The sequence below is a fragment of the Dothidotthia symphoricarpi genome (assembly GCF_010015815.1).
Source record: "Dothidotthia symphoricarpi CBS 119687 unplaced genomic scaffold P153scaffold_15, whole genome shotgun sequence".
Taxonomy (NCBI): domain Eukaryota; kingdom Fungi; phylum Ascomycota; class Dothideomycetes; order Pleosporales; family Dothidotthiaceae; genus Dothidotthia; species Dothidotthia symphoricarpi.
Genome location: NW_022985022.1, coordinates 552,786 through 577,378, shown reverse-complemented (window position 1 = coordinate 577,378; position 24,593 = coordinate 552,786). Strand labels below are relative to the sequence as shown.

General features: G+C 52.5%; 12 protein-coding genes across 12 annotated transcripts; 7 read left to right on the top strand and 5 right to left on the bottom strand.

Moving 5' to 3' along the window:
- Positions 1-5,670: 5,670 nt before the first annotated feature.
- P153DRAFT_377522 (DNA replication complex GINS protein PSF2) lies at positions 5,671-6,554 on the bottom strand (the record flags this gene model as incomplete). The annotated part of the gene is made up of 3 exons (XM_033669740.1): positions 5,671-5,785; positions 5,842-6,341; positions 6,441-6,554. The coding sequence occupies 3 exons, from the start codon at positions 6,552-6,554 to the stop codon at positions 5,671-5,673; spliced, it is 729 nt and encodes a 242-aa protein (XP_033521654.1).
- Positions 6,555-6,703: 149 nt separating this feature from the next.
- On the top strand, positions 6,704-9,041 carry P153DRAFT_424542 (glycosyltransferase family 59 protein). The gene is made up of 5 exons (XM_033672492.1): positions 6,704-6,838; positions 6,886-6,971; positions 7,033-7,616; positions 7,670-7,807; positions 7,855-9,041. The coding sequence occupies exons 1-5, from the start codon at positions 6,728-6,730 to the stop codon at positions 8,634-8,636; spliced, it is 1,701 nt and encodes a 566-aa protein (XP_033521653.1). The 5' UTR covers positions 6,704-6,727; the 3' UTR covers positions 8,637-9,041.
- Positions 9,042-10,113: 1,072 nt separating this feature from the next.
- On the top strand, positions 10,114-10,848 carry P153DRAFT_262441 (uncharacterized protein; the record flags this gene model as incomplete). Its single annotated transcript, XM_033662840.1, has 1 exon — positions 10,114-10,848. A coding segment is annotated over one exon (735 nt), but the record flags the coding sequence as incomplete, so codon positions are not given.
- A 278-nt stretch (positions 10,849-11,126) lies between these two features.
- On the bottom strand, positions 11,127-11,573 carry P153DRAFT_387808 (uncharacterized protein; the record flags this gene model as incomplete). Its single annotated transcript, XM_033670687.1, has 1 exon — positions 11,127-11,573. The coding sequence occupies one exon, from the start codon at positions 11,571-11,573 to the stop codon at positions 11,127-11,129; it is 447 nt and encodes a 148-aa protein (XP_033521651.1).
- A 699-nt stretch (positions 11,574-12,272) lies between these two features.
- On the bottom strand, positions 12,273-14,162 carry P153DRAFT_368573 (CHL4-domain-containing protein). Its single transcript, XM_033668545.1, has one exon. The coding sequence runs from the start codon at positions 13,921-13,923 to the stop codon at positions 12,439-12,441; it is 1,485 nt and encodes a 494-aa protein (XP_033521650.1). The 5' UTR covers positions 13,924-14,162; the 3' UTR covers positions 12,273-12,438.
- Positions 14,163-14,780: 618 nt separating this feature from the next.
- P153DRAFT_398614 (uncharacterized protein) lies at positions 14,781-16,303 on the top strand. The gene is made up of 2 exons (XM_033671660.1): positions 14,781-15,181; positions 15,566-16,303. The coding sequence occupies exons 1-2, from the start codon at positions 14,875-14,877 to the stop codon at positions 16,111-16,113; spliced, it is 855 nt and encodes a 284-aa protein (XP_033521649.1). The 5' UTR covers positions 14,781-14,874; the 3' UTR covers positions 16,114-16,303.
- Positions 16,304-16,772: 469 nt separating this feature from the next.
- P153DRAFT_387804 (Tctex-1) lies at positions 16,773-17,351 on the bottom strand (the record flags this gene model as incomplete). Its single annotated transcript, XM_033670686.1, has 4 exons — positions 16,773-17,042; positions 17,103-17,177; positions 17,232-17,291; positions 17,346-17,351. 4 exons carry the CDS (start codon positions 17,349-17,351, stop codon positions 16,773-16,775), a joined length of 411 nt encoding a protein of 136 aa, XP_033521648.1.
- Positions 17,352-17,570: 219 nt separating this feature from the next.
- Positions 17,571-18,578, top strand: P153DRAFT_398611 (uncharacterized protein). The gene is made up of 2 exons (XM_033671659.1): positions 17,571-17,841; positions 17,902-18,578. Exons 1-2 carry the CDS (start codon positions 17,808-17,810, stop codon positions 18,246-18,248), a joined length of 381 nt encoding a protein of 126 aa, XP_033521647.1. The 5' UTR covers positions 17,571-17,807; the 3' UTR covers positions 18,249-18,578.
- A 222-nt stretch (positions 18,579-18,800) lies between these two features.
- Positions 18,801-19,773, bottom strand: P153DRAFT_387802 (uncharacterized protein; the record flags this gene model as incomplete). The annotated part of the gene is made up of 2 exons (XM_033670685.1): positions 18,801-19,107; positions 19,187-19,773. 2 exons carry the CDS (start codon positions 19,771-19,773, stop codon positions 18,801-18,803), a joined length of 894 nt encoding a protein of 297 aa, XP_033521646.1.
- An 83-nt stretch (positions 19,774-19,856) lies between these two features.
- P153DRAFT_387801 (casein kinase-like protein I) lies at positions 19,857-21,399 on the top strand (the record flags this gene model as incomplete). The annotated part of the gene is made up of 4 exons (XM_033670684.1): positions 19,857-20,061; positions 20,156-20,304; positions 20,358-20,763; positions 20,813-21,399. The coding sequence occupies 4 exons, from the start codon at positions 19,857-19,859 to the stop codon at positions 21,397-21,399; spliced, it is 1,347 nt and encodes a 448-aa protein (XP_033521645.1).
- A 3-nt stretch (positions 21,400-21,402) lies between these two features.
- P153DRAFT_62536 (uncharacterized protein) lies at positions 21,403-22,021 on the top strand. Its single transcript, XM_033673306.1, has one exon. The coding sequence runs from the start codon at positions 21,543-21,545 to the stop codon at positions 21,975-21,977; it is 435 nt and encodes a 144-aa protein (XP_033521644.1). The 5' UTR covers positions 21,403-21,542; the 3' UTR covers positions 21,978-22,021.
- Positions 22,022-22,509: 488 nt separating this feature from the next.
- On the top strand, positions 22,510-24,541 carry P153DRAFT_344728 (uncharacterized protein; the record flags this gene model as incomplete). The annotated part of the gene is made up of 3 exons (XM_033666064.1): positions 22,510-22,621; positions 22,710-22,827; positions 22,882-24,541. The coding sequence occupies 3 exons, from the start codon at positions 22,510-22,512 to the stop codon at positions 24,539-24,541; spliced, it is 1,890 nt and encodes a 629-aa protein (XP_033521643.1).
- Between the last annotated feature and the right edge of the window lie 52 nt (positions 24,542-24,593).

Below are 24,593 nucleotides of genomic sequence, written 5' to 3'. Positions count from 1 at the left end.
TGTATCGATATTCAAAGAGGGATCATCCCTGTCAAGATATAGTCAACAGGCTACTACTGATCTGCGCAGGGTATAGCCCTGTTCACTTCACTCAGAAGGTTTTCCATCTTTGCATTTTGCCTTATTCGCATGTGTATTACGCAAGCTTCTTTATATTACAAGCATTGAAAAAGTAAAAATTAGCTGCCCATCTTAGAACTGTTTCATCAACCCGTCCAAAGATGGATAGATGATGACTGAATGAAATCGGCTCTCTAAGGTGCATCATTAGCATTGTATTGGAGCTTTGCCAACCCATACTTGCGCCCGTACTCACCTAACATGATCAGCCGCTTGAGGTTTGTTGCGAGATTGGGTCCCAGAGGACAACAGCTGTAGGAACACAGGTTCGAGTCATTAGTGTACTGTCATTAACATTTGATTGACAGTCAAACTATTGCGTTTGTCTCGCTGCTGACGATCGATTGGCCTAACACAGACGCGCTGATCTCCCTGGGCGAATATTAAATACGGTGCACCAATGGTCATCGATATACGGTTCTACATTCCATGTTTGGCAGAACTACATGTCCACGCGATACGAAGAGAAACAATTGATTGATGGTTGACATCTAGCACCGTCCCCTAATACCAGAGCTCCCTATTCATAAGAAAGAACATAGATTTGTACAGTTTTCTGTGGGGTTGTCCCAATTGCGAACCTTCCCTTCGCTATTCACGACCACTCAACTAATAGTTCTTGCACCAGCATAGCACTATCCATGGCCAGTGCACTGTCTCGCGGGGAAAAGCTCTAGCTGCCGGTCTTAGTCAGGAATTGGCATAGCCTCGCCGACCTCTTTCTCCATGCTACTGTGGTGTCAGGCAAAAGTAGTGTACATGACCAGGGGGTGAGTCAGGGGGCGCGCCGGAGTTTCCAAATAGGGGTACCAGCTAATATTACATTCTAAACTATAGTAATTTATATTAAATCTAGTATTTCTCTTACTACTGTATCTCTTTAACTAACCCTCCTACTATTATCTATTATTCTATTATCTCTATTATTATGCTACTGGGCACCCTATCTACACTACGCCACTACTATCTTACTTATAATTAGAGGCGCAATTACTAAACTCTCACTTACGCTAGGCATAAGTACTAATAGATTACAGATTTTTTAGGTTATATAAAGAGGTAAGTTAGCTACGCAGTTAACAGTAAACAGAGTACTCTATAATAAAGATCTAGCTAGCTACTACAGTTATCTAGGGATTAGATTAATAAGCTAGTATACTACGTATACTAAAACTAGGCTATATAACAGATAAGCTATCTTACCCTTACTTAAGGACCCTTTAGTTACTAGGGTATATCTAAATATCCTATACGCTACGCCCTCCGTAGGAGAGGATTTACACGTAAGATAGCCCTTACTAAACCTCCTCTCTCTAATACTAATAAGAAGATTCGCCTAGAGTAGGCTTTAGCCTACGTAGATTAGGTACTAGATTAGTAGTAGGAGATACTATAAAGTAATAAGACTTAGGTAACAGAAGGGAGGCACAGAAGGACGTAGGTTATACGTTAGGTAGAAGAGGAGCTTAATAATACATATCTAGTTAATAAAGTATATAAAAAGCATAGGTAGATATTCTAAGGCTACTTCTTTAGTATATTAAAAGGACTATCTTTATTCTAGGAGAAGGAGTAGGGGTCTATTAACAAAGAGAGCTACTGTAAGAGGATAGTTCCTTTAGTTTATAGATAGCTACGCATATACCTATCCCTTACTTTTATACAAGATAGAGCTCCTAGCTACGCAGCTACTTATACACAGGAGGAGCTAAGAGAGAGAGGGATATACCCTATTTACTAGCCTACCTTCTTTCCTAATCTTAATCCTATTAAAGCAGTATAAAATAAGATAAAGGATTAGATAGCCTCCTATTACCTAGATCTACCTACAGGAAAGCAGCGTACTTATAATTAATTACGTAGTATTATACAGGAAGCCTAGGATATAATTCCTAAGGAGACTCTCAGGAATCTTATTAATAGTATAAAAGATAGATACTAGGTAGTAATAGATACTAAAGGAGGGCACACAAAATACTAGAAGCTTACATAATAATTATGTATAAAGAATTATCTATATTTATCCTAGCGCACTGTAATCTCCGTGCCGCACCCCCCTGGTCATGTACACTACTTTTGCCTGACACCACAGTAAGCTCATGCCAGCCTCGGTACCTGATCACTTGATGTTCATCTTGAACCTCGAGCTCTTCAAATTTCGAGCGCGAACCCTGCCGATCTTTCGATAGCCGAATGCAATGAACAACGGTCAATCTCAACGCTCTACCTCCTGATCATTTTTACAACTCAACTTCGTCTGCGTTCTAAGTCACTCATCGCCGTCTTTCACTGTCACGATCCGACGATATGGACGCGCACGGCACATTTGTCGCAAATTGGTCGTCACGCCGATGCATGCATACCGAAGGTCAGGATGTGGAATAGAATGAAAGAAGCATCGTGATCGGGACATGTCACGTGCGTTTCTGTTTATGCGGCGTCGAGGCACAGTCGTTCAGCTCGCGTTCACACAGGTATACTTGTTCCGCACAGTACGGGTGGCCAAAGTTGCGGCAGCACACACTCGACACGCGATTACGAGGTCGCACCGAATCTTTTGCGCTAATCGTGCGTACACGTGTTCTCGGCATCTTCCAGGCCCTGCAAGCTCTCCGTTGATGAGATGCTTGTACAATGTTTCCTGACAACTACATATTCGCACGTCAACGCTAAGCCGTCATAGCCGCCGCAAGAGAGCAGAATAACGTTATCATCTGTGATTCCGGGCTCCATCAACCCTGTTCCTGGCCTGCGGCACCTTCAAATGTTGTGAACCGGGTTAGCGATACGGACCGCACTCGGCAGTACATGATGGTCAACTCAAGGTATCCTGACTGATAAATCTGAACACGTGAATGCTTACTTTTCTAGTGGGTCCCGCAGTAGGTACGAACTTTCTTCTCATCCACTCGTCTCTGCCAATTCCCCGTAATATTGACTCGATTCAATTATCTCGCGTCCTTTCCACCCGAGCCTTTCTCTGCCAAGCAAAATTATCACATCTCACTGCACGCGCCGTGCATGTGCTTCACAATCCTCTCACATATCGTTGCCGTTCATCCTCGGAAACCCATGCCGTGTAGGAAATGATCAGAGGCTGTGTGGTTCAGCACGCCCCGCGATTCAACACTCAAATCAAGCAAGAGCCAATCACGTCTGCTGCTGAAGGGGCTTGTTGCTGTGCCACCCTCACGTAGAATCCTGCGGACGAGCATAAGAAATTTGCTACGTTTTTCCCCGTGCCCGGAGGGTGACGTATTCGAGGCAGCAACTGGAACGTGATGAAGGGTAATGGTCCGCTCGCCTCACTCTTTGTCTATGCGCACGCGCAGGGTGGCCGATGGAACGACCTCGCTACGGAGCGACCGTGCCGCAACAACGATATCGGGTTCTGGGTCTGTAAGGATCGCGGTTGCTCCTGCAAGGCGACCTACTGCAGGGGTGCGTATATCATGCGTCGGTCAACCCACCATAACGGCAGGTCATTCTTGTAGAGACGATTTTATTGATGTCCAGCGCAGCTCTGCTTGCTCAATGGCCAGAAGAAACCAATGCGATGCATCGGCATAAGTACAATCGATACTCTAGGTAAATAGTCGACGTGGCTATCCTTGCAATTATCGAGACGGAGCAAGTATCATTACCAACCAGAACTCCACCTTCTCAATCAACGAGTTCCAAGAACCAACCAAATCTGAATGTTAAATTGTTATGGACGTCCTGGCCTCGCAACCCACATTGCCTACTTACCCCGACCACCACACCGCATGTTCTTCGAACACAATGCAGCGAAGTAAGCTCGACCCCTCCCGGGATATAAACGTTGGAAATAAACGCTGCCAACCTATTTCAATCCCCTGCAAAGCAAGGGGTTCAAAGTGTATTGCAGGGACAGTGGGTACCTGCATGCTCGGCTCTGTAGATGCGTGCGTTGGACCCGCATATACGCAACCAAATGTACTTTGGGCAAACCTACTGCGCCAGAACTCCGCATGATGCTTCTTTCTGTCATAGCCAAAAACCTGACATTCTAGACTTGATCTGCACATGTGACTGCATTACTTATTGATGTGGGTTTTGCTCAGCCAGCCCCTATCATTGTACTATGAATTCTTCATCGTACTAGGAAAAAGAACATTTTGTTTCAGTATGCAGTAGAACTGCGAGCACTTGTCAGGTTTGTTCTTTTCCTCCACACGTAGGTGAGGATGTGGATATATTTCGCTGTGGCGTAAACTTTATTGAGGAAATGTATCGAGAGACGCCCTCACATGGCCGTAGATCCACCCACTCTGGAAACTTACTGCAGATTTCGCAATAACGATTGCTGCATATCTCACTCTTTCCTCTTGTCAAGTCACCTATCCGCAACTCTTCCGATTCGTCTTCTGAAACCACAAAAAGTTGCTTTTTCGTGACCACACTTCTGTCGGGCTGTTCCGTATTCGGACTTGATGGAAACGTGTTCAAGCAAATGTCCTAAAACGACGATCCCTTGTGCGACATACATATTGCAGAGTTGTTATGTCATAGGGCCATTGACCATGCTGTGGGGTTAAAAATAAACGCAAGGGGGCCAACCAAAAGCAACGATCTCGTAAAGGACGGACAAAGCCGAGTCAATCACTGGTGCAATAGTAGTATCAGTTTTGAACAGGTTGCGGCGCTGCGTACGAGAACAAGTCTTTCATGATGACTCTCTGATGAAGAGTTCCGTGTAAATGTAAGAAATGTGCGAAATTTACTTTTACAGATACTCGAGTGAGGAGCTGAGTAGACATGGCGTGATGGTGTGGGTTTGCGTCTCAAGGAGACGATACGGGAGGCCTTGAACAGTTAAAGTGCATATGCAAGTTTTCTATGCAATACAATCACAAACTTTTTAACGAATAGTGCAGATTTCCGTCCGACCATCTCTGTAATAATTACAAGTCGGGAGGGGCCCTCAAGTCTACAGGACGATATGATATGGGTCCACTGCAGTGGCAAGGTGTGCTACAGTGCTTTATTAGTTTGCTGTATGAGCCCCGCCAGCTCGATCCGTTGCGGCTGATATGCGGAGGGTTTTGTCGTCCTACCCAGTAATTCTCATGATTCCAATCTTCACAGAGGACCTACAGCCGAAGCATGCAGTATCTCATGTACCTCATGTGCATATGGCTGTCATACGCGCCGACAACGATGACAGCTGTCTATGGCTGTTTCTGCAAGCCTCCCATAAACCCGCTTCTTTCATTGTTACGCAGCATCTCCGCCAGCCAATAGCGCGAGGTCACACTCCCAAATCGATTTTGTCCCCTGTTCTAGTCTCGCCTTGATAATGGCCCAACTGTCGGATTGAGATGCTCGCTCCGACGTGAAAACGAGTTGCGGAATGTGATGATGGTGTGATGGCGGCCCGACGATGCACGCGACGGCTCGTAGATTCCCGAACAGCGTCACGACGATTTGAAGCCATGATCGGCATTGACGTGGTTCCCTAAGCTGCGTCTGTCCAAGGTCGCCCGGTGCAAAACCCTTTTGCTGTATTGTTTTCGGATGAGCGTACGATCATTGCATATCCATCTCGTCGTCGTCGTAGTCGCCAGCAGTACCCGAGTATCCGTTTTCCATTTCGTCTCGATCGCGGTCTCTGCGTTGTTGCTCGCGGGAGGCAGCGATTTTCCTGCTTGAAGTTAGTACACTCGGTTTTTCAAGCTTGACGATGCAGACCCAGCATACCTTAAGCCATCAATTACTCCCGTGACGAATGCCCTGCCCTCCCCTACCTCCATACCTCCCACGCCGTTCATTTTGAATCCACCGGCCGCATCGAGCACCTCTACACCACTTCTGAGCTTCGCCATTCTGGCTTCTCTGAGCCCTCTTAACAGCTTCCGCACGTTGTCTGGATCCTCAAAGTCATCCGCTGCCGCCTCAAGCAGCATCTCACCCAGCTCTAGCCAGTGGTATGGCAGCGCGTCTGGCGCTGCGTCCACTACGCAGTTCGACAGAAATGGCGGCGAGAATGGGAGTGTGTTGTTCGACGGTTGCGGTGGCAGTCGCGGTGGTGGAGAGAAGGTCTCGGCATGTTCGGTCTCGTGATCGAGAATAGCGGTAAGAGAATGCGTGCTGAGCCACGGTGGGGGCAGGATGTTTGCGCGTCGCTGGCGTTTGAGGAGGAGCGCGAGCCAGAGAGGAATATTAGTCCGATGCGGGGGGTTGAGAGGTTTGATGGGTCCCTAAATAATATTTAGTTTCCATAATCTCATCCCATATCACAGAACATATGTGAAGAGCACAGCATTGCAGGTGGTGGGGTGTTGCGGGGCAGGACATACACCAAGCAGCTCGAGAGCTTCGAGTCTCTGGCGTGGTATAACAGTCACGAGCTCCATCTCACATAAGAACGCGATCTCTGGGGGCGTCAACCCCGGTGGTAGAGGCAATGCCATGATATGAACGCGTGAGGTTGATTTCTTCGATTGTTGACGATGTTGCAACGAGTGAACGCGACGGACAGGAGCTAACCAGGTTCAACTAGCCGATTCAGGGACATCGGCTTCTCTGAGATCTGGCCGTCATTCTACCAAATCATCGAATACGTGAATATCCTCGCACCTGTCAGATGCCTTCTTTGGTGCAGTCATGGGCTCTGCCCGCTGCTCTCTTGGCAATCGTGAACATCACGGCTACGTGGTATAATCTGGTCTCCCAGGAAGTACCACAACCATACCTGGTCAGTGCCTTGCAGCTGATTGGCACATGACACTAATCATGCATCAGGATGAATACTTTCATGTGCCACAAGCCAAAAAGTTCTGCAAAGGGGACTACTCGTGGGATCCAAAGATCACGACTCCACCAGGCCTGTATGACACCTGTCGTGAAATTCAACTTGGCAAAGAGATACACGAAAACTAACAACTTCAGCTATCTCATTACAAAGCTTCTTGAGCCTTTCCTTGGGTGCGAGACGTCTTCTCTTCGAACCCTGAACGCCATCGCGCTTTGCATCATCTGTCCTTTGAGCTATGGTATACTCCGTATGCTTCGTACTCGCACCACCCCAGGACAGCTAGGCCAGGCAGTGAACAAGACGACCACAGAACAACCTGCTTTAGACGATCAAACGGTTGTACACGATGCTCACTCTGCTCTCAATATTGCCCTGTTCCCTCCTCTTTTCTTCTTTTCTGCATTGTACTACACAGACATTACGTCGACCTTAGTAGTGCTCTTAAGTTACAGCGCACTCTTGAAGAAACAGAGCCCAGCTGGAAGTGTCTTGGAGAACATTAACACAGTCTTCATCGGTGCCATGGCTCTTCTGTTCCGACAAACCAATATCTTCTGGGTGGCAGTTTTTCCTGTCGGCCTCGCAGTGATCGATGCTCTCAAGAAAAGTGGTCCTCCATCGAACGGCCCAACAAAGGAGGGTGTGGTATCGGCCCTTTCAAAGAGCTGGAGTGAATGTGTGATCTATGATTGCTCCGTTAACGAAGCTGAACCCCAAGGTAATACCCGTCTCTCGCGGCCACTGAACATGGCGATAGCTGATACACACCAGATTACGTCCTTCTTGTCTTGTCGACCGCGATTGTAGCTGTGAGAAAACCTTTACTGGTACTCCAAGTCGCTGTTCCATACTTCGTCCTCTTAATCCTTTTTGCTGGTTTCGTAGCCTGGAACGGCAGTGTCGTCCTCGGTAAGTCTTTTGGTGGCCTTGAACACAGCGAAAGCTAACTTCCATAGGCGACAAATCGGCTCATACCGCAACTGTTCATCTTCCACAAATGCTCTACTTCTGGCCGTATATCGTCTTCTTTTCGCTTCCATTGGTAATAGGGCTGTTGTTCAAGCCCATGGCTCCATTCTTACCTAAGCAACTGAAGACGATATGTAACGACGGTTCAGTTGACGTGCCGAAATCAACAGTTCCAGGACTCTTGATGCCTGGGTTGTTCTCTGTAGGCGCTTTGGCTGCGGTGCATTTCAACACTATTGTACACCCGTATACTTTGGCTGACAACCGACACTTTGTGTTTTATGTCTTCCGTATCATCAGGCGACACCCTGCGATCAAGTATCTGGCAGTCCCAGTATACACTATCTGTGCAACACTAACTTTGCAATCTCTTTGTCCGTCCCCTGTCAGTAAAAAGGAGGCCAAGCAAAAGCATGGTGTTCGTCCTACCAGCGACTGGAGTAACCGCGACCGGAGTAACCGCCAGCCTTGCCAAGTCAGCTTCATTACAATCTGGTTGGTAACAACCACCCTCTCCGTAGTTTCAGCTCCTCTCGTAGAGCCTCGTTATTTCATCATCCCGTGGATCATCTGGCGACTACACGTACCATCTGCACCAGCTTCACTTTCGAGAGGTACACCGACGAACACGAAAGCTGCATACGACCTACGCCTAGTTTTCGAAACACTCTGGCTTCTTGCTATCAATGCCGCTGTGTCATACATGTTCCTTTATCGGGGGTTCTTATGGCCTAGTGAACCTGACAGCATCCAACGATTTCTTTGGTAGCATTGGAGAACGCCCACCCACGCTACCAACCGCGTCGAATCATCACTGATTGCACGACATATTAGAAGAAAACGACTGGAGATTCAGGTTGCCATAACACTGGTCCACAGACATAGCAACCCGTCAGAAGACTTTGCTGTGCGTCCAGTTCAGCGATGCGTCACCTCGAAACAGGCTTGCTAGACAACACCAACATATACCACAACATATAGATCACGTTACTGTAGCTAGCGACCGTTTCCCAAGAACTGGTGTTAATCGAAATCGAGTTGCGATCCAACAATTTCACCCTAAGATAGTAAAACACATCGTCCAGACTTTAGCAGCGGATGACCAGCTACAGTAGTGATCTCTTTCAGCTATATCTGTTGATGCCCAAGTCTGAGAATCGCATTGAATATTCCAGTCAAATCATATCGTGTCGAAGAGTACGGTAGGCTCTTGACGGCCTTTGCACCATGACAGGTTTGAGACAACCAGCATACTCGGACGCCCTAAATCAAGGCGATGATTAGTATAGCACACTGATGACTCACCTGGCTTCAGCCCTTTATGTTTTAAACCCTTTGCCTTTCCACTTCTGATCTTGATGGCGCTGTAAGACGGCACTGCTGACTTGGATTATATGCTAGGCAGCAGCGACATCCAATTACATCGGAACGCGTTACATGCTTAGCGCGTGAGGAAATATGGTCATAGCCATCAGCCCCGCGTTTCTTTCCTAGAGGCCACGCGGACGGGTTTCAACTTAGTTGTATGCGCTGGTCATTCTTGTATCAACCCGGAGGATCTTGAAACGTTCTTCGCTGGCCGATCTCTCTTCAATAAGTATGGTGGGTAGCTTCACTTTTATGACCTGGTGAGCTGATCTGTTCATCTGTAGCCTGATGCGAATAAGACGAGGCACAGCTAGTGCACCTTTCCAGCACGGTTACCGCATTGACCTTGTAAGCACTTACTGTTGTGGATTCTAAGTCCTAGAGTCCTGACAACTACCTTTCACCCATGCAAGCATCATCATTGTTTGTGAACTGTTTATCGTCTGCGGTCGTAATTATCGATCGTCGTTTAAAGGCTTCCATCAAGCAATACTATACTCACTCAATCCTCAGAGATAGAATTTTTTCCAAGATCGCCTATACCAGGCTCCAGCATGTCTTTTGTTATTGACAAACAAGCGTCCCCGCCTAAGAGTATCAGTGTTTCTGGATTGAATCACACGGATGATGTAGTCAACGACTCACTACAAACAACACCAAAGAAAAGGCGTCGAGATTCACGAATGGATGAAAATATCAGCCTGCTGGACCTCGCCGGGCAAATCCCCAAATCTCTGCGATTTGACAAAGTCACTCAAGAGCCCCAAACTCGGGACATCGTTGCTATTGCGGATCATCTTCGAGATACGTCCCCCATCCAAGCCCAGCAATCCCAAGTGGACGATGAGTTCAACTTGTCTCAGACAGACAAAGACACTTTGACAAGCAAACAGAAGAAGTTCCTAGACCAATGGTACGAAGACTTCGTGCAACATCCGTCTCAATCCACCACTCCCCACGAGTCCTTGATAGCATTGGCAATCCTCATCCAAGCTCGGCCACAGCTCATACACGAGTACATCTCGAATAAATACTCCAGCACCACGCACGAACCTGCAACTTGCCCGACGCTTAAATCTACCTCACTTCAGCCTCATTCATCTACAGAGCCATACTCTCTTACAAGAGCCAACAATCACCTCCCATCTGCAACCCTCGCTCTGGTAGAGAAATTCATCTCTACCTGCCACCGCCGCCGCCCCCCAACAGACGGCCGTCGCACCGTCAACTCAGGCCCCTTCCGCTGCAGCTTCAGCTGCGGATACCGCACAAAACGCGTCTTCGACTGGCGACGCCACGAAGAAACGCACGAACCACAGGAACTATGGCTATGTGCGCTTTGCTGCCAAGTCAAAGGCGACACACAATCAGAAGGGGACCTTTATCCTCAGAATCCCTTCTTGGTCAATCGCAAAGACAAGTTCCTGAGACACGCGAAGGACGCGCATCAGCAGTGGGTGCCGGAAACGGTGCTCGAGATGAGTCGCGTGGGGTATCGACCGAGGGTTGGGGGGAAGTGTGAAGTTTGTGGGGGTGCGTGGGAGAGTTGGGATGAGAGGTGTAAACATCTATTGGGGCATTTTGAGGATGAGATTGAGAGGGGGTGTAAGAGAGAGGATGAGTGGGGGGTTGATGATAAGTGTGGTTCATTGAAGAGTGAGTGCATCGAGTGAGGCTAGGAACGAGGGCAAAGTAGACGAGAATCCCGGCACAGCTTATAGAAGATAACCGTATACGACGAACAGGATTAGATGGAACCAGGAGTACCGACAAAGAGCATAAAACACAAAAAGATCGATGTAAAGTGCGATGTATTCCAAACAATCTCTCAAAAATAAGCCTACACAACCTGACATTCCTCTGCACAGCAAGACACCCTTCCCACACCCCCTCATTCCCTATATCCCCCACTCCTGCCCTCCTTCCTAAACACCTTCCCAAACCCCCTGCGGACCGCCCCAGTAACACTAAAACCATTGAACAGCCACTGATTCGCATGTCGCCCATAGTACTGGAACTCGCCTTTCCTCTCCCCATCCGTAGCACGCCTGCTCTTCCGCCCAAGACAAGGCTTTGAGAACGCGCCGACGGGGACTTCGACGCTATCGCGGCAGGTCGTGGCGCTGGAGACGGAAGTGCTTGTTGTGGACATAGTGGGGGACTTTGTGAAGCGAGGGAGGGCGTCGAGGGAGGAGGCTCGGGGTCGTCGGCTTCCGGATGTGGGGGTGGGGTCTGTGTGGGCATTGTCGGATTGGTGGTGGGATTGGAGGTTTGCGAGCCGTGTGGATAAGTCTCGGGCGTTGAGGGCGTGGGTGTTGTGGGCGTTGTGGGTTGTCATCGGCGGGATGGTGGTGGGGTGTTGTTTTGGTGCTGTTTTGACTTGGTGTGATGGAGTATGACTCTGAACAGTATGCTTTGATGTTTAATTGTCGATGTTTTCGACGTTGGAGAATAGATCAGTAGCTGACTGAAGCGGTCGATGAACAGTTCCCACAAGCGCAGCGCTCTCTTCTATATAACCTTCCTCTCTATCGTCGCCAAGCCATGAGTTCCTACCCATCACTCCCGTCACACCCGAACTGAACGCATGTCAACTCGCAATAAGCCTTGCCTTAGGCGATTACGCCCAATCATTCCCCGAAAGAGACGTACACCACCGCCACATGACGACTAACTACTTGCGAGATAAGGTCAGCTTTGCGTCTTACCCGGCTAATCGGAGGCCCGTGCACAGCCACAGCGAATCCGGGGACTGTTTCCAGAGGCTCAAATGCAAGGCCGCGCCGCCAATGGGTCAGCGATGACATGTATCTGCAGTCGCATAAATCCCGTGATGTTGGTTTCTTCCCGATCTAGCCGGGTCAACTCCAAGAGGGGAGTGGTGTTACTTGGCGTTGGGTTGGGGAAGCATGTGTAGGTTACACATAATATACGCAAGGTTGACTTTCGAGACAATGGCTGATTGGGAAAGACTGCAGATCAAGGGAGAGAGACGTCTTTACCCCCCGAGTGTATGCGATAGGGGAGTATATGATGCGCGAAGAAAAGAGGATAGAACGTTACTCATACCTGCTATCATAAAAGACGCTTCGCAGAATCATTGCAGCACGCTTCGATAACAAAACGCCATGCGCCGCGTTGCCAGGGTATACCAATATCAATCAAGACGCCCGCTGATTCCGTATATCAAGGCTTGTGCTTCTTCAAACACCAGGAACACCCTCTTTTGTGCGCATCCGTCCATCTCGTACTGCGCCTACTGTCACGCCTGCCTCGCCTGTCATCCATCCTGGCATCTTCTCGCCATCCACAATGCCTTCTTCCACCAGCTGTCTGATGCCAGCGAAGACGTGTGTACCTTGGAAAGTTATGCGCACGTTCGGTACCCATCCTTCCTCGTTTTGAATCTCTTCGAGATCTTCCGCTGTTCTATCGAGCAGCGAGGGACGACCCCTACGAATCGGATTTGCAGGTTGATCGATGTTTGACCTATCATCATCGACCTCAGCGGAGGAAGGGAAGGGGTCGTCTATGCGGACCTCGACTCTCTCAAGACCTTGGCCGTCATCGGGCTGCGCAGAGGAACCGAAACGACCTTGTGCTACTGCCTTTCTTCTCTTTGCTTCGGGTGTCTCTATTGTGTCCAGCGTCCGCTTCGGCCGCCCTGGCCCAGGTTTTGTCCCGTTGTTTGATGTGTTCTTGTCTTGACCATCGCTCCGTTGTGCAGTAATGAAGTCGAGTGCGTTCTGGCTGAAGTTGTGGTCCTGGAAGATGCTCCATCCTCCAGCTGCCGCGTTACTTTTCCCAGGCCCACGATATGTGAGAAGCGCATCGAGTGATTTGGTGGTGAAGTTTGTGCCTGTGAGTTGATAGCGCGCGGACGGCCGCGAAAAGGCCTTTGGTATCGCTTGCTGCACTATGTCCCTCAAATGTCTCCCGTCGTCTCCAACGACCTGTCCTGTCAGCGTCGCCAGCGACGAGTACACAAAAGGCGAGCCATTCGGCCATATGAAGAAGACCGCTTTCGCACTGTCGGTACTGTGAGAATCCGCTGCTAGCGACGCTTCGTTGCTGTAGGGCGAGTCGTGTATGTACACACGCAGTATCGTCATTGGCGAAGTCTTGATTCTCGTGATCAGGTAATGCGCCTTCATCAGGGGCGTCAGCTCCCTCGCGAGATTCGACATGAAGGTTTGCGCTTGGAATCGTGGGAGGTGATCAGAGTCGTTGGTGACTTCCATATCTGTGATTGCTGATCGCGCATTGGGTATCTTGGTGAGCCGTTTCGCAGTCCAGCGCAAGGCGTTTGGGTGATCGAGCAGGTACTGAATCTCGGCGGTCGCCAGCTGGTACATGGACACGCCTGTTCGCCAGTCGCCGTCGAGTATGCGATCGAGCACCTCCCTCCGTCCTCCCTTGCGCGCTGCTAGTTGCTTGTACGTTTCTTGCAGCTCCTCGACGCTTTGCGCTGGCTCATAGAGCTCTTCTTCGTCCTCATCGTCATTCTCGCCTCGGTCGCCGAGTAGAAAAGGTTTGCAAAAGTCGCGATTCTTCTTGCTCAGCCACTGCTGCGCGAGCGAAATGAGCGATTGGCGGGAGAGTTTCGTGAAGGTGCGCTGGACTTCGCGATGGGCGACGGGCAGTCGATGCGAGTGAGAGACATTCTTGTAATCTGGGGCAGTGGCCATTGCGTGCGGGGCGCCGTTGTCTACCTATATGGCGTTGAGCATTTGTTTACGCTCGTCATCGACTAGGTCGAGGTATCACGTCGCGTTGGTGGAACGCGCAGCACGTGATGACTACCCATCTTGATGAACCGGGAGCGCTTCGGCAAAGGTGCGTGATATTCATAATTGTTATTACCAATGCTGTCCACACGTCTACAATGATCACGCGTTTCCTGCTGACTGAATCTCACGTGCGACGCCCTCCACTAGATGTAGGAGGTACATACAATTGTCGCTCGGTGATTCCCTTTGAATGTAACAGCGGGGTTATCTCGGGATAAAGCGGCGAAGTCCTATTGGTTGTACCAGCACCCCGGTTATCACCGAGGATTCTTGATTACAAACCGAACTGACAATGCCACCGAGCATGACCCCAGACTTTGAACGCTGAGAAGACGGTGACTAGAACTACAAACAAACTAACTATTACCGCGAACAGCGCAACACCGGTCGCGAATTTGCTCACCAACTGCTTCGTCGAGCTGAGAAAAGCAAGTCTCATAGCCTTGTGGGGACGAGAACGGAGTCTTGGCAGGCTTGTAACTTGCAACCGCCGCCTGTCACACTCCATTGTTACGGTCCGATACGCGGGGCTGGCATTCTCGAGCAAGCCCTCCGAGCTCTGAGCACGACCAAACGTCACCACTTTACGATCTACACTCACGCCGTTTTCTGCAAGCCCCAACGGTTTTCACACTGCAGCCCACTGAACATTCACGATCAGACATTTACCACGAGGGACTGATTTCACTTACGACATACGCAATCACTCACTCAATTTGACTCGGAACGCACTACTTTCCCAACGGGACCCGCAGTATCTACGAAAACCCACCGAGGGGCCCCAAACTCTCCAAATTGCTGAACATCGTCACTCCAACCACATCGATTGAGACTCCATCGCCATTGCCAATGTCGGCGTACAAGGGCCATCGCGGACCCAACGTGTCCCAGTACATCGCCAACTTGAACACGCTCTCGCCGCCGCAACAGCCAGATTTGCTTTCCGAGGCCCCGGCTGTCCCGGAAGACTTCTCAGCCTTCCTCAACACGGATTTCTTCGATGTCAACGGTGGCACCAACGTGGACTTGCAATCGCCCATTGACTTTGACGTCGACTTCGACACCCAGCAAGCAGGGCAACCGACTGCGGCAAAGAAGATGCGCGCTTCTGTCTCCAGCGCCAACGTCGAGCCCAACATGGATTTCAATCTGACTGGTAAGTCTGGCGCATCTGCATCTCTCTTCCTCTCCGTTTCTCCTCTTCTTTCTCTTCCTTCATTTCTCCAGTTCTGGACCCTGTCTGTCAAAATGGTGTTCGTTCCGCGCCGTTACGTCGTCCAATGGGCGCTTCCCAAGGCCACATGCCCACCCCACCACGGCCTGTTGTGCAGCAATGACCCCCACACTCTTGTATATTAGCCACTCAAAGCGCGGGTTGCATCTGCAGCCCTGCCTATTTGCTGCACATTCCCTCCAAGCACGCAATTGCTTGTGGAAAGCGGGGACCACAGACAGCATCGCGACTCGAGTTTCTCATCGCACTCTCATCGCACCTCTAGCGTCGTCATGACAGCAATGGCTGACTTTGGTTTCTTCGCAGACGACTTCCAATTTACAGACTTCAACAACTTCGGCACAGCCCCCATCCTCGACCCGTCTATGCAGAGCCTGTCACAGCCTCAGTCAGACCACTACCCCCTCCCGCCAAACTTCTCGTCTGCCTCGGCCCTCTCCCCGGACTTCGATCAGTTCACCTCCAAGAAGCGCAAGCTCGACGACATCGTCCCCGGCACGCCCCAAGCCCTCGATGAATCCGCCCGCGGCGCCGCCGAGGAGGACAAACGCCGCCGCAACACGGCGGCAAGCGCCCGCTTCCGCGTCAAGAAGAAGCAGCGCGAGCAGGCGTTGGAGAAGTCGGCCAAGGAAATGTCAGACCGCGTCACCGCCATGGAGGCCCGCATCCAGCAGCTCGAGACGGAGAACACATGGCTCAAGGGCCTCATCACGGAGAAGAACGGCGGCAAGAGCTCGACCAGCGAACTCCGTGCCCTGATAAGTAAGCGCGAGGAGGGCGCCAGCGGACGGAGTAGCTCGAACCGCACCGATGGCGTGGGCACCGAGGATGCCAGCCCAAAGGCGGCTGCCTAAAATCTTCCCACTTCTTTTTTGCTTGACGTTTTGATTGTTTCTTTTTCTTCTTTTTTTCCTTTTTATATGCGACCATATCTGCTGCGATTTGCTGATTGGTCGTCGGCATGTCGCGCTTATGCTGGTCTCCGCTGCTGCATGGTCTACATGGGTTTACGCTGGGGATGATGGCACATGAAGCTATGAGTAGACACCAGGAAGGGTTATGTTTATACCATTTTGAATACTAGCTAATGCTGCTTTGCTGTTGGACTTGTTGTGATGCTGATACCTACGTCTCGTCTCAGTCTTTGGCCACGCTTGCGTGTCTCATTGGCTTCTCTTTGGCTGCGGTGTGGAGCTTTGACACGTGGATGGTTGAGTTGAGCCGGAGACAATGGAAGCTGCTTTGCCGGATTTAGCGGAATATGTCAATGGTGAGGCTTGGATGAGTGGCAAAAAAGTAAAGGTATGCATTTCGGCAAGTTTTTAGATATCGCAATGCAGGCTGGAAGAACACGCCTACATCGCTCAAGAGCCATGTCAAAAGGCAGAAAAGTATTCCAACACCGCTGTGCATGCAGGAATTCGACAGACAGATAGACAGACAGACACCACCCTTGCCATTCCCTCCCTCTCTATCCAAAAAGAGTTCCCCCCCCTCATCTCCTCTCACCGCTCTATATCGCAATCCAGGTAATCGTAATCACAATATCCATGCCCTTCTTCTCCGCCGCCTCCCACTTGTAGCTGTAGGTGCCGTCCTTCTCGTTGTTCCAGAAGGCGCCAACAGCGCTGTGCATACCGCGACGGCCGTGCTTCTCCGGTTCCGCCGGCGAGCCCAGGTGCTGGATAATGGTGCTGTTGACGATGTACTTGTGGGCGGGGGGTTGGCTGGCGTCGCCTTCGCCGGTGGACGTCTTGGTGATGAGGGATTTGAGGATCGTGTTCTAGGCGTAGGGGGTTAGTGCGTGTGCATATTGGAGGAGGAGGGGGGTGAGTGGACTCACGATGATGGTTGTGTTCCAGTCTGCTACGTTGGGGTGGTCGTACAGCTCTGAGGCTCCGATGGCTTGCTCGCACGCCTGGGGGGCTTGTTAGGTTTTGTGGTCACTGCGGTGGGGGAGAGGGGAAATTACGCTGCTGGCGATGCGCTGGAGCTCTGCTGTGGGAAGGGGTGACTGGGCGGTAAGTGGTGACTGTATGCAATCAGTTATTTGGTCGCGCGACATGCTGCAGGCGAGATATCGTACCGCCATTGTGACCTGCAAATGCCGAGATAAGGATGTATTTTATAGGGTGTAGGTCGTAGATTTGTTTGTGTGTGTTGAACGAGGATGCTGCTGTTGCTGCTGCTGCTGTCTCCCAAAAAGTGTTTACCTTTGTTGTTTGGGGGCCAGCTCAGACAAAGCGCGCCCAGCCGCTAACTTGGCTGTCACGTTTCGCAGCGATTGGACCGGGAGCGGGCAAGTGCATCATTGCAGGTTCGTGATTCTTTAGTCGCGAGCAGACCTTGATTTCGAACGACGGAACGCGCAAAAGACTGTTTTGCTTTTACGCTGCATTCACACACGTCTTTCTCGCGCACGCACGTCTCCAGCTGCAACAGCATCCTCACAAGACGACCCCAGCCAATCGAGTGTCGTCACCCCAGAACCATCCACCCCGAAGCTCCTGTCTCATCGCCAGCGGGGATCCCGTTTCCAACTCTCGCCATGTCGACCCAACCTCTGCTCCAGACTGCCCCAGGTACGTTGCTTCTCCCCCCAGCTGCCAAACACACGCACATCATCTGACACAGTCTCCCAGGCAAGCGCATCGCGCTCCCCACGCGCGTGGAACCCAAGGTCTTCTTCGCCAACGAGCGCACCTTCCTCTCATGGCTCAACTTCACCGTCATCCTCGGCGGGCTAGCCATTGGCCTCCTCAACTTCGGCGACAAGGTCGGAAAGATTAGCGCTGGCTTGTTCACGCTCGTCGCCATGATGGCTATGATTTACGCGCTGTTTACGTTCCATTGGCGCGCGAAGAGCATTCGCATGAGGGGCCAGGGCGGCTTCGACGACCGGTTGGGGCCGACGGTGCTTACGATTGCGCTGTTTGCTGCGGTGGTGGTGAACTTTGTGCTGAGGTTGAGTGTTGGGGATGGGAAGTAGAGGGCCCGGCGGGAGATGGAATGATGTTTATGGTTGGAAGAGAGGGATCCTCGAGGGACGTATCTCGATGTCTGCCATGATGCACGGTCGACGCAGCAGCGTGATTGTCCAGACGAAGCGGTAATTCACAAACATGTTTATATCTAAGATGAGGGGCTGTGGGGGTTGGGGGCAGCTTTGCGAAGCTCATGTTCATATTGGGGTGTATTGGGACTGTTCCACGGCATTGTTTTCTTTAGCTCTCATCAGTATTATCATTGAAAAGTTGCGTTGCTATGGTAGCTCTCAACAAGCCGATACGCCGACTTGGTGGATGTTTCAACTATAAGTGAGCGTGATGACTACACAGAGCTCAGATGTTGAGCGCATTGATGCTCTGGACTCACATCACGCTCATCGTGTTTGCGACTCAGCAGCGCCTGTTAGCGAGATGAGCCTGAGCAGGTCACGAACTAGCAACCAGGATAAGAGATGCAGACTTGGAATGTTGAGCATGTCGAGCCAAGTCAAGAGATTGAACACCTATATTGGGTAGATAGTGAATGATGCTCATCAATGACAGAAAGGCTCGCAGGGTTGATGACGACGCTCAGCAGCAAAAGGGTCAATAGCAGACATTATTGTCGAGGGCAGATGCCGTCGTGCACAACAAGGGGTCAGGCCGAATGCGAACCGTTCATTTGCTGTGGAGACGAGAGCGGAGCATAATGTGGCGCGAGCGTAGAGTTTGTGTTGATAGGCGGTACCAGGCACAAAATTCAGGCCGGATAGCCAGCGCGCGAGCCCTGGCGCGATTGCTGTCAGGTTGGGGGTCCGGGTGGACGGCAGTTTGGAGGAGTCGACGACAGCAGCGGTGAGGCTGGACAGAGAGACTTGCAGCGGGACAGGTCACGTCAAGTCAAGTCAGGCCAAGTCAAGTCAAGTGCATGCACGCGCACAAGTCGGCCATGGCATGAGTGAGGGCAGCGTCCAGCAATGCACAGGCTGCACCTGCCCGATTCGCCGCGCGTGCTTTTTGGGCTGTTATTTCGGGCGCCGGCTGCTTTGGGACGGCAGGCGCTGCAGGTACAACAAACAAGTGGACATGGTCGACCTGGCCCACCGGCCCATGGCCATGATGGCACAAGGAGCACGGCGGAGACTGGCGGAGACGGGCGCGGGCAGGGAGTCGCGCAGCAGGCAGAGGAGCGCAGCGGTGCAGCCAGGGCCGGCCAAACAGCGCCAGGATAGCGTGGTGCAGGCCGGCTGAGTGAAAGCGTGCCCTGGCCGCCCGGCGCTCCGTCCGCTGCCAAACCAGCCCTCGCGCCCGTTTCCTTCCCCTTCTCACCACCCCCAGGGCCCGACGTCTTTTCCCATCCGCCTCGAGTCGATCTCTCCTCGATCTCTCCTCTCCCTCTCCAGACCGCCTGCACTGCACCCACGTCCATTCTTCACCTGCCGCCGCCGTGCCTCCCTCGATTGCCTGCTCCGCTGCCGCTGCAGCGCCGTCGCCTGTCCGCTGAGAGCCTCGCCGGCCGCCGTGCATAGCCCCCGTCGACGTCCGCTCCCGGCCTGCCTCGTGCACCCGCTCACCACCACCACGCCCCCAGCTCCCCCAGCACCGCAGCCATGTCGAGCGGCAGCACCTCGTCCAACGTCGTTGGCGTCCACTACCGCGTCGGCAAGAAGATCGGCGAGGGCAGCTTCGGCGTCATCTTCGAGGGCACCAACCTGCTCAACCAGCAGCAGGTCGCCATCAAGTTCGAGCCGCGCAAGAGCGACGCCCCCCAGCTGCGCGACGAGTACCGCACCTACAAGATCCTGGTCGGCTGCCGTGAGTCTTTTCCGCGCCTTCCCCTTTTCCGTCCACCTCACCCGCCCTGCATCTGCTGTCGAACGTCGTGAACAACCCCACTGACCATCACCAGCTGGGATCCCCAATGTCTACTACTTTGGCCAGGAGGGTCTGCACAACATCCTCGTCATCGACCTCCTCGGCCCCAGCTTGGAGGACCTGTTCGACCACTGCAACCGGAAGTTTTCCATCAAGACGGTTGTTATGGTAGCCAAGCAGATGGTATGTCACGCCGCCAGCAGCCCCCCTTCCCAGCACGTGCTCACGTTCCGCAGCTCTCCCGCGTCCAGACCATCCACGAGAAGAACCTCATCTACCGCGACATCAAGCCCGACAACTTCCTCATCGGACGCCCGGGCTCCAAGAGCGCCAATGTCATCCACGTCGTCGACTTCGGCATGGCGAAGCAGTACCGTGACCCCAAGACGAAGCAGCACATCCCCTACAGAGAACGCAAGTCCCTGTCCGGTACCGCTCGATACATGAGTATAAACACCCATCTTGGACGCGAACAGTCCCGTCGCGACGACTTGGAGGCTCTTGGCCATGTTTTCATGTACTTCCTGCGAGGCGGCCTCCCCTGGCAAGGGCTCAAGGCGGCTACCAACAAGCAGAAGTACGAGAAGATTGGCGAGAAGAAGCAGACCACGGCGATCAAGGATCTTTGTGATGGCTTCCCTGGTACGTGAACGTCAAGCTACATGCACTCTACACCACTAACATGTCACAGAGGAGTTCAACAAGTATCTGAGCTACGTCCGCAACCTTGGGTTCGAGGACACCCCGGATTACGACTACCTCCGTGAGCTCTTCACCCAGGCGCTCAAGAGCACCGGAGAAATCGAGGACGGCGAGTACGACTGGATGAAGCTCAACAACGGAAAGGGTTGGGAAGCGATGAAGTCGCACACGTCGGCTGTCCAGGCGATGCATCAATCGGGTGCTCACCACAACTCGTCGACCGCGGTTAATGTTCACGGCCAGCCGCACAGGCAACCAAAAACGCACCTGCCCGTCGACCACCACCGTCTGAACGAGCCGCTCCCCAAGCCCGGAGCGACTCGCGCCCAGCCCGGAAGAGGCCCAAGGGACAACATGCGCGACTCTCAAGTGAAGAGGAAGAGCATGGGCGAGCTCGCACCTCCCGAAGGAGCGTCGACGCAAGCGCAATTCCAACATAGCCAGCCAACGCTAGCCGCGAACCGCGTGACATCTAATCAGAGTCCGAGCGCGCAGCAGCCCAGGCGACAGGAGCCTGAGAAGCAGAGCGCCATGCAGAAACTGATGAACATTTTGTGCTGCGGCGCTGGAAAATAGTAACATTGCGTAATTGGTCCGATTGTCTTCGTTTTGCGTCGCATGCTGGCGTCGGTTTTGAGCGATCTTGGTCAGGTTTTTCTTGCTGTATAGGTATTTTGTAATGATTGATAGACGGGATTCGAAAAATCTCCTTCGACGGTATGTTAGGTAATACTCTCACGACGACCGAATCGCCTCGACGCCAGCCTGGATTCCTTCTCTTCCATCATTTCTGTTTTTTTTTGTTCAAGTTTGGCGCTTCCGCACATACGAGTTGCATCACCTCGACTGGCAACCCATTCCGGAAGCGGTTTCACTGGCGTCTGCGGCGTCGTGGCTTGGGGGGAGTTGTCAGTTTGGCATCTCATTCATCTGTCTGTGTGTGTTTGTTTGGAGGACGGGGTCTGGGAGCGGGGAGGAGAGAGAGAGAGGGATGGGGGTGTTTTGGCGGAGAAAAGCAGCATATCAAGAAGTTTTCCTGTTCTGGGGCGCGTGTTATTGTATCGGCGGCGGCGGCTGGTGGAAGAAGGGGCCCCGATGTTTGGCTAAGTAGATATGGGAGTAGAGCAATCGAGGCGTATTCACTGAGGTGTTGAACATTGGTGCATGATTGTGTTGTTGGATGAGAATGTGGAGTCGTATGGGGTATGTCGAGGTCGAGGTGTTGTTGGTGACGCTGATGATTTTACAGCATGTTTTGATCGGTGTATATGTCTTGCTTGCTTCCACTCGTCTTCGTGTTAGTGACGGATGTGTTTGCCCTGTCTGGAAAGTAGAGTGCTGGTCAGGCAGGAAAGCTGGAAGTCACGGCCAAATCTTGCAACATTTTCACAATTACATTGAAGAATAGTATAGAAATTCTGTACACCAAGGATTCGCTAAACATGCTTCATTTGTAGCATTTGTCTGTCCATTTGCTGTGCTACAAAAAAACGAAGTTTACTTCCCGACCAACCGAGAGCTAGAGCCAACGGTGATGTACATGCACGTGACATCGTCCTGCCGCAGCGTCGCGCCAAACAGCTCACCCTCAACTTCCCAACCGTCCCACGACATCCCTGCAAACCCCCCAACCACGACGAATCCCACGTACCGCGCACCCCCAAATCTACTCCACACACGCCCACGATGGCGTCGGGACGCGATGTGCGCGACATGCTCGGCCTGCCCGCCGGCAGCGACGCCCCGAAGACAGTCGCTCAGAAGCGCTCCAAGCCCGCGGGGCCGTCGAGGAAAATCCGTACGTCGCCACATTATCCACGGGCGCTTGTTTGTCGCGGGACTATTCCTGGTTGGGTTGGGCTGGTTGGCTGACGAAATCGATGTAGAGGGCGTTGCGCGCGAAGTTGCGGCGCTGTATGGCGAGCGACCTCCCCCCGTGGCTGTCTACGAGGAGAAGAAGGCGTACCGGGCGAAACGGCAGAGTACGGGGCCGGCGAAGAAATGGTATGTCGAGTGGGGGGGGGCTTTGGGCTGCAAAGGCTGATTGTGGGTGCTTAGGATTCAGCAGCCGTTTACGAATCCGGCGCGTGCTGATGGGCTGGTCTTGAGGCATTGGCGCCGGAAGCCTATGTTTGCCACGCCTGTGCGGGAAGGGGAGGAGTTGAGCATGCGACAGGGCGACGAGGTGGCTGTGCAGGAAGATGACAACCCCGACGCATACCTCGAATCGTGCGCCGACTACGTCAAGTACGACATCAAGATTGATCGGGTGGAATATACAGACGAGGACTACGATGCGCATCTGCGGAGCGACGACTGGAGTCGCGAAGAGACGGACTACCTCGTTCAGCTTGTGGGCGACTATGCCTTCCGCTGGGCCGTCATCTGGGACCGTTACGACTTCCAGCCGCCACGGCCGTCGTATCTGCAGCAGGACAACGACCAAGCACTGGCAACGCTGCCCTTCTCCCCCTCCAAGAAGCGGTCGGTCGAGGACCTCAAGGCGCGCTTCTACGACATCTCAGCCCGCCTGATGAAGCAGCGCATCCCGGAAATGCACATGGACGCCGAGCAGTACAGCACCTACGAAATGCTCACAAAGTTCGACCCCATCATGGAGCGCAACAGAAAGCACCTCGCCGCCGCCCTGATCAACCGCACCATGGACGAAGTCAAAGAAGAAGAATTCCTCCTCACCGAGCTCCAACGCATCAACATGGCCGCCAACCGCCTCGACGCCGAGCGCGAAGAGCTGCGAGCCCGCCTCGACGCCCCCCCACCAAACACATCCGCCGCCCCCGGCCTCCAAGCCTTCACATCCTCACAAGCCCTACAGCAACTCTTCCAGCAACTCTTCCAGCAAGATCGCAGCAAGAAACGCGCAGCAGGCGGCGGCACCGCACCAGGCCGCCTCAGCCTCTCTGCAAACGACATGGTCCACACCCCCGGCTCCGCACAAGCACAACTCTCCGCCGCAAACCGCCGCCAAAGCATGGCCACCTCCGCTGCCCAACAACAACACCACAACCACCAACAAACCGCCCCGCAAACCCCTGTCAAACACCTCTCCCCCCACCAGGAACTCCGCTTCAACGTCTCGACCCACGACCGCCTCACCTCGGGCGTCACCTTCGGCTCAGACAAGCTGCTTAAAATGCGCCAGGCCAAGAGTAACGTGCAGACGCAGAAGATTGGCGCGGCGCTCGCGGAACTTGGCATCGCGGATGTTATTAGCATTCCGACGAGTCGCGTGGGGGATGTGTTTGAGAGTTTGGTTACGAAGGTGGGGAAGCTGCTTGATGTGCGCAAGGTGCGCGAGAAAGAGGAGGGGGAGTGTCGCGTGTTGAGGGCTATGAAGGAGAGGAGGAGTGCGGAGGGTGGTGGGGAGAGGAGGGGAAGGGCGGGTGGGGAGGATGATGCGGAGGGGGATGTGGATGGGGATGTGGATGATGCTGAAGGAGAGGGGGACTTGATGGGTATGGGTAATGATATGGATATGGAGGATGATGATGGCGATGGTGATGCAGATGGAGACGGAGATGGAGACGGAGATGGAGACGGCGATGGCGATATGGACGCAGAGGGCGAAGACGATAGTAAGCAGGCTAGTCGCGCGACGAGCCAGGGCGCTGCTGGTGCGGCGGGGACGGGGCATAAAAGGAGCGCCAGTGCGTTTAGCCAGGGGAGTCCGAGGAGCGAGAAGAGGGTTAGGACGTAGATGTTGTGTTGTGTTGCGTTGAGTCGAGTCGACTTTGCATCGTGGGGTTAGC

Excerpts from the sequence above, each read along its gene's own strand:
- P153DRAFT_424542 (XM_033672492.1), top strand. The coding sequence starts at position 6,728 with ATGCCTTCTTTGGTGCAGTCATGGGCTCTGCCCGCTGCTCTCTTGGCA. Across the intron at positions 6,972-7,032 it reads ATCACGACTCCACCAGGCCT|CTATCTCATTACAAAGCTTC; the intron begins GTATGACACCTG and ends TAACAACTTCAG. Across the intron at positions 7,617-7,669 it reads TAACGAAGCTGAACCCCAAG|ATTACGTCCTTCTTGTCTTG; the intron begins GTAATACCCGTC and ends GATACACACCAG.
- P153DRAFT_368573 (XM_033668545.1), bottom strand. The coding sequence starts at position 13,923 with ATGGCCACTGCCCCAGATTACAAGAATGTCTCTCACTCGCATCGACTG.
- P153DRAFT_398614 (XM_033671660.1), top strand. The coding sequence starts at position 14,875 with ATGTCGGCGTACAAGGGCCATCGCGGACCCAACGTGTCCCAGTACATC. Across the intron at positions 15,182-15,565 it reads CATGGATTTCAATCTGACTG|ACGACTTCCAATTTACAGAC; the intron begins GTAAGTCTGGCG and ends GTTTCTTCGCAG.
- P153DRAFT_398611 (XM_033671659.1), top strand. The coding sequence starts at position 17,808 with ATGTCGACCCAACCTCTGCTCCAGACTGCCCCAG. Across the intron at positions 17,842-17,901 it reads TCTGCTCCAGACTGCCCCAG|GCAAGCGCATCGCGCTCCCC; the intron begins GTACGTTGCTTC and ends ACAGTCTCCCAG.
- P153DRAFT_62536 (XM_033673306.1), top strand. The coding sequence starts at position 21,543 with ATGTTAGGTAATACTCTCACGACGACCGAATCGCCTCGACGCCAGCCT.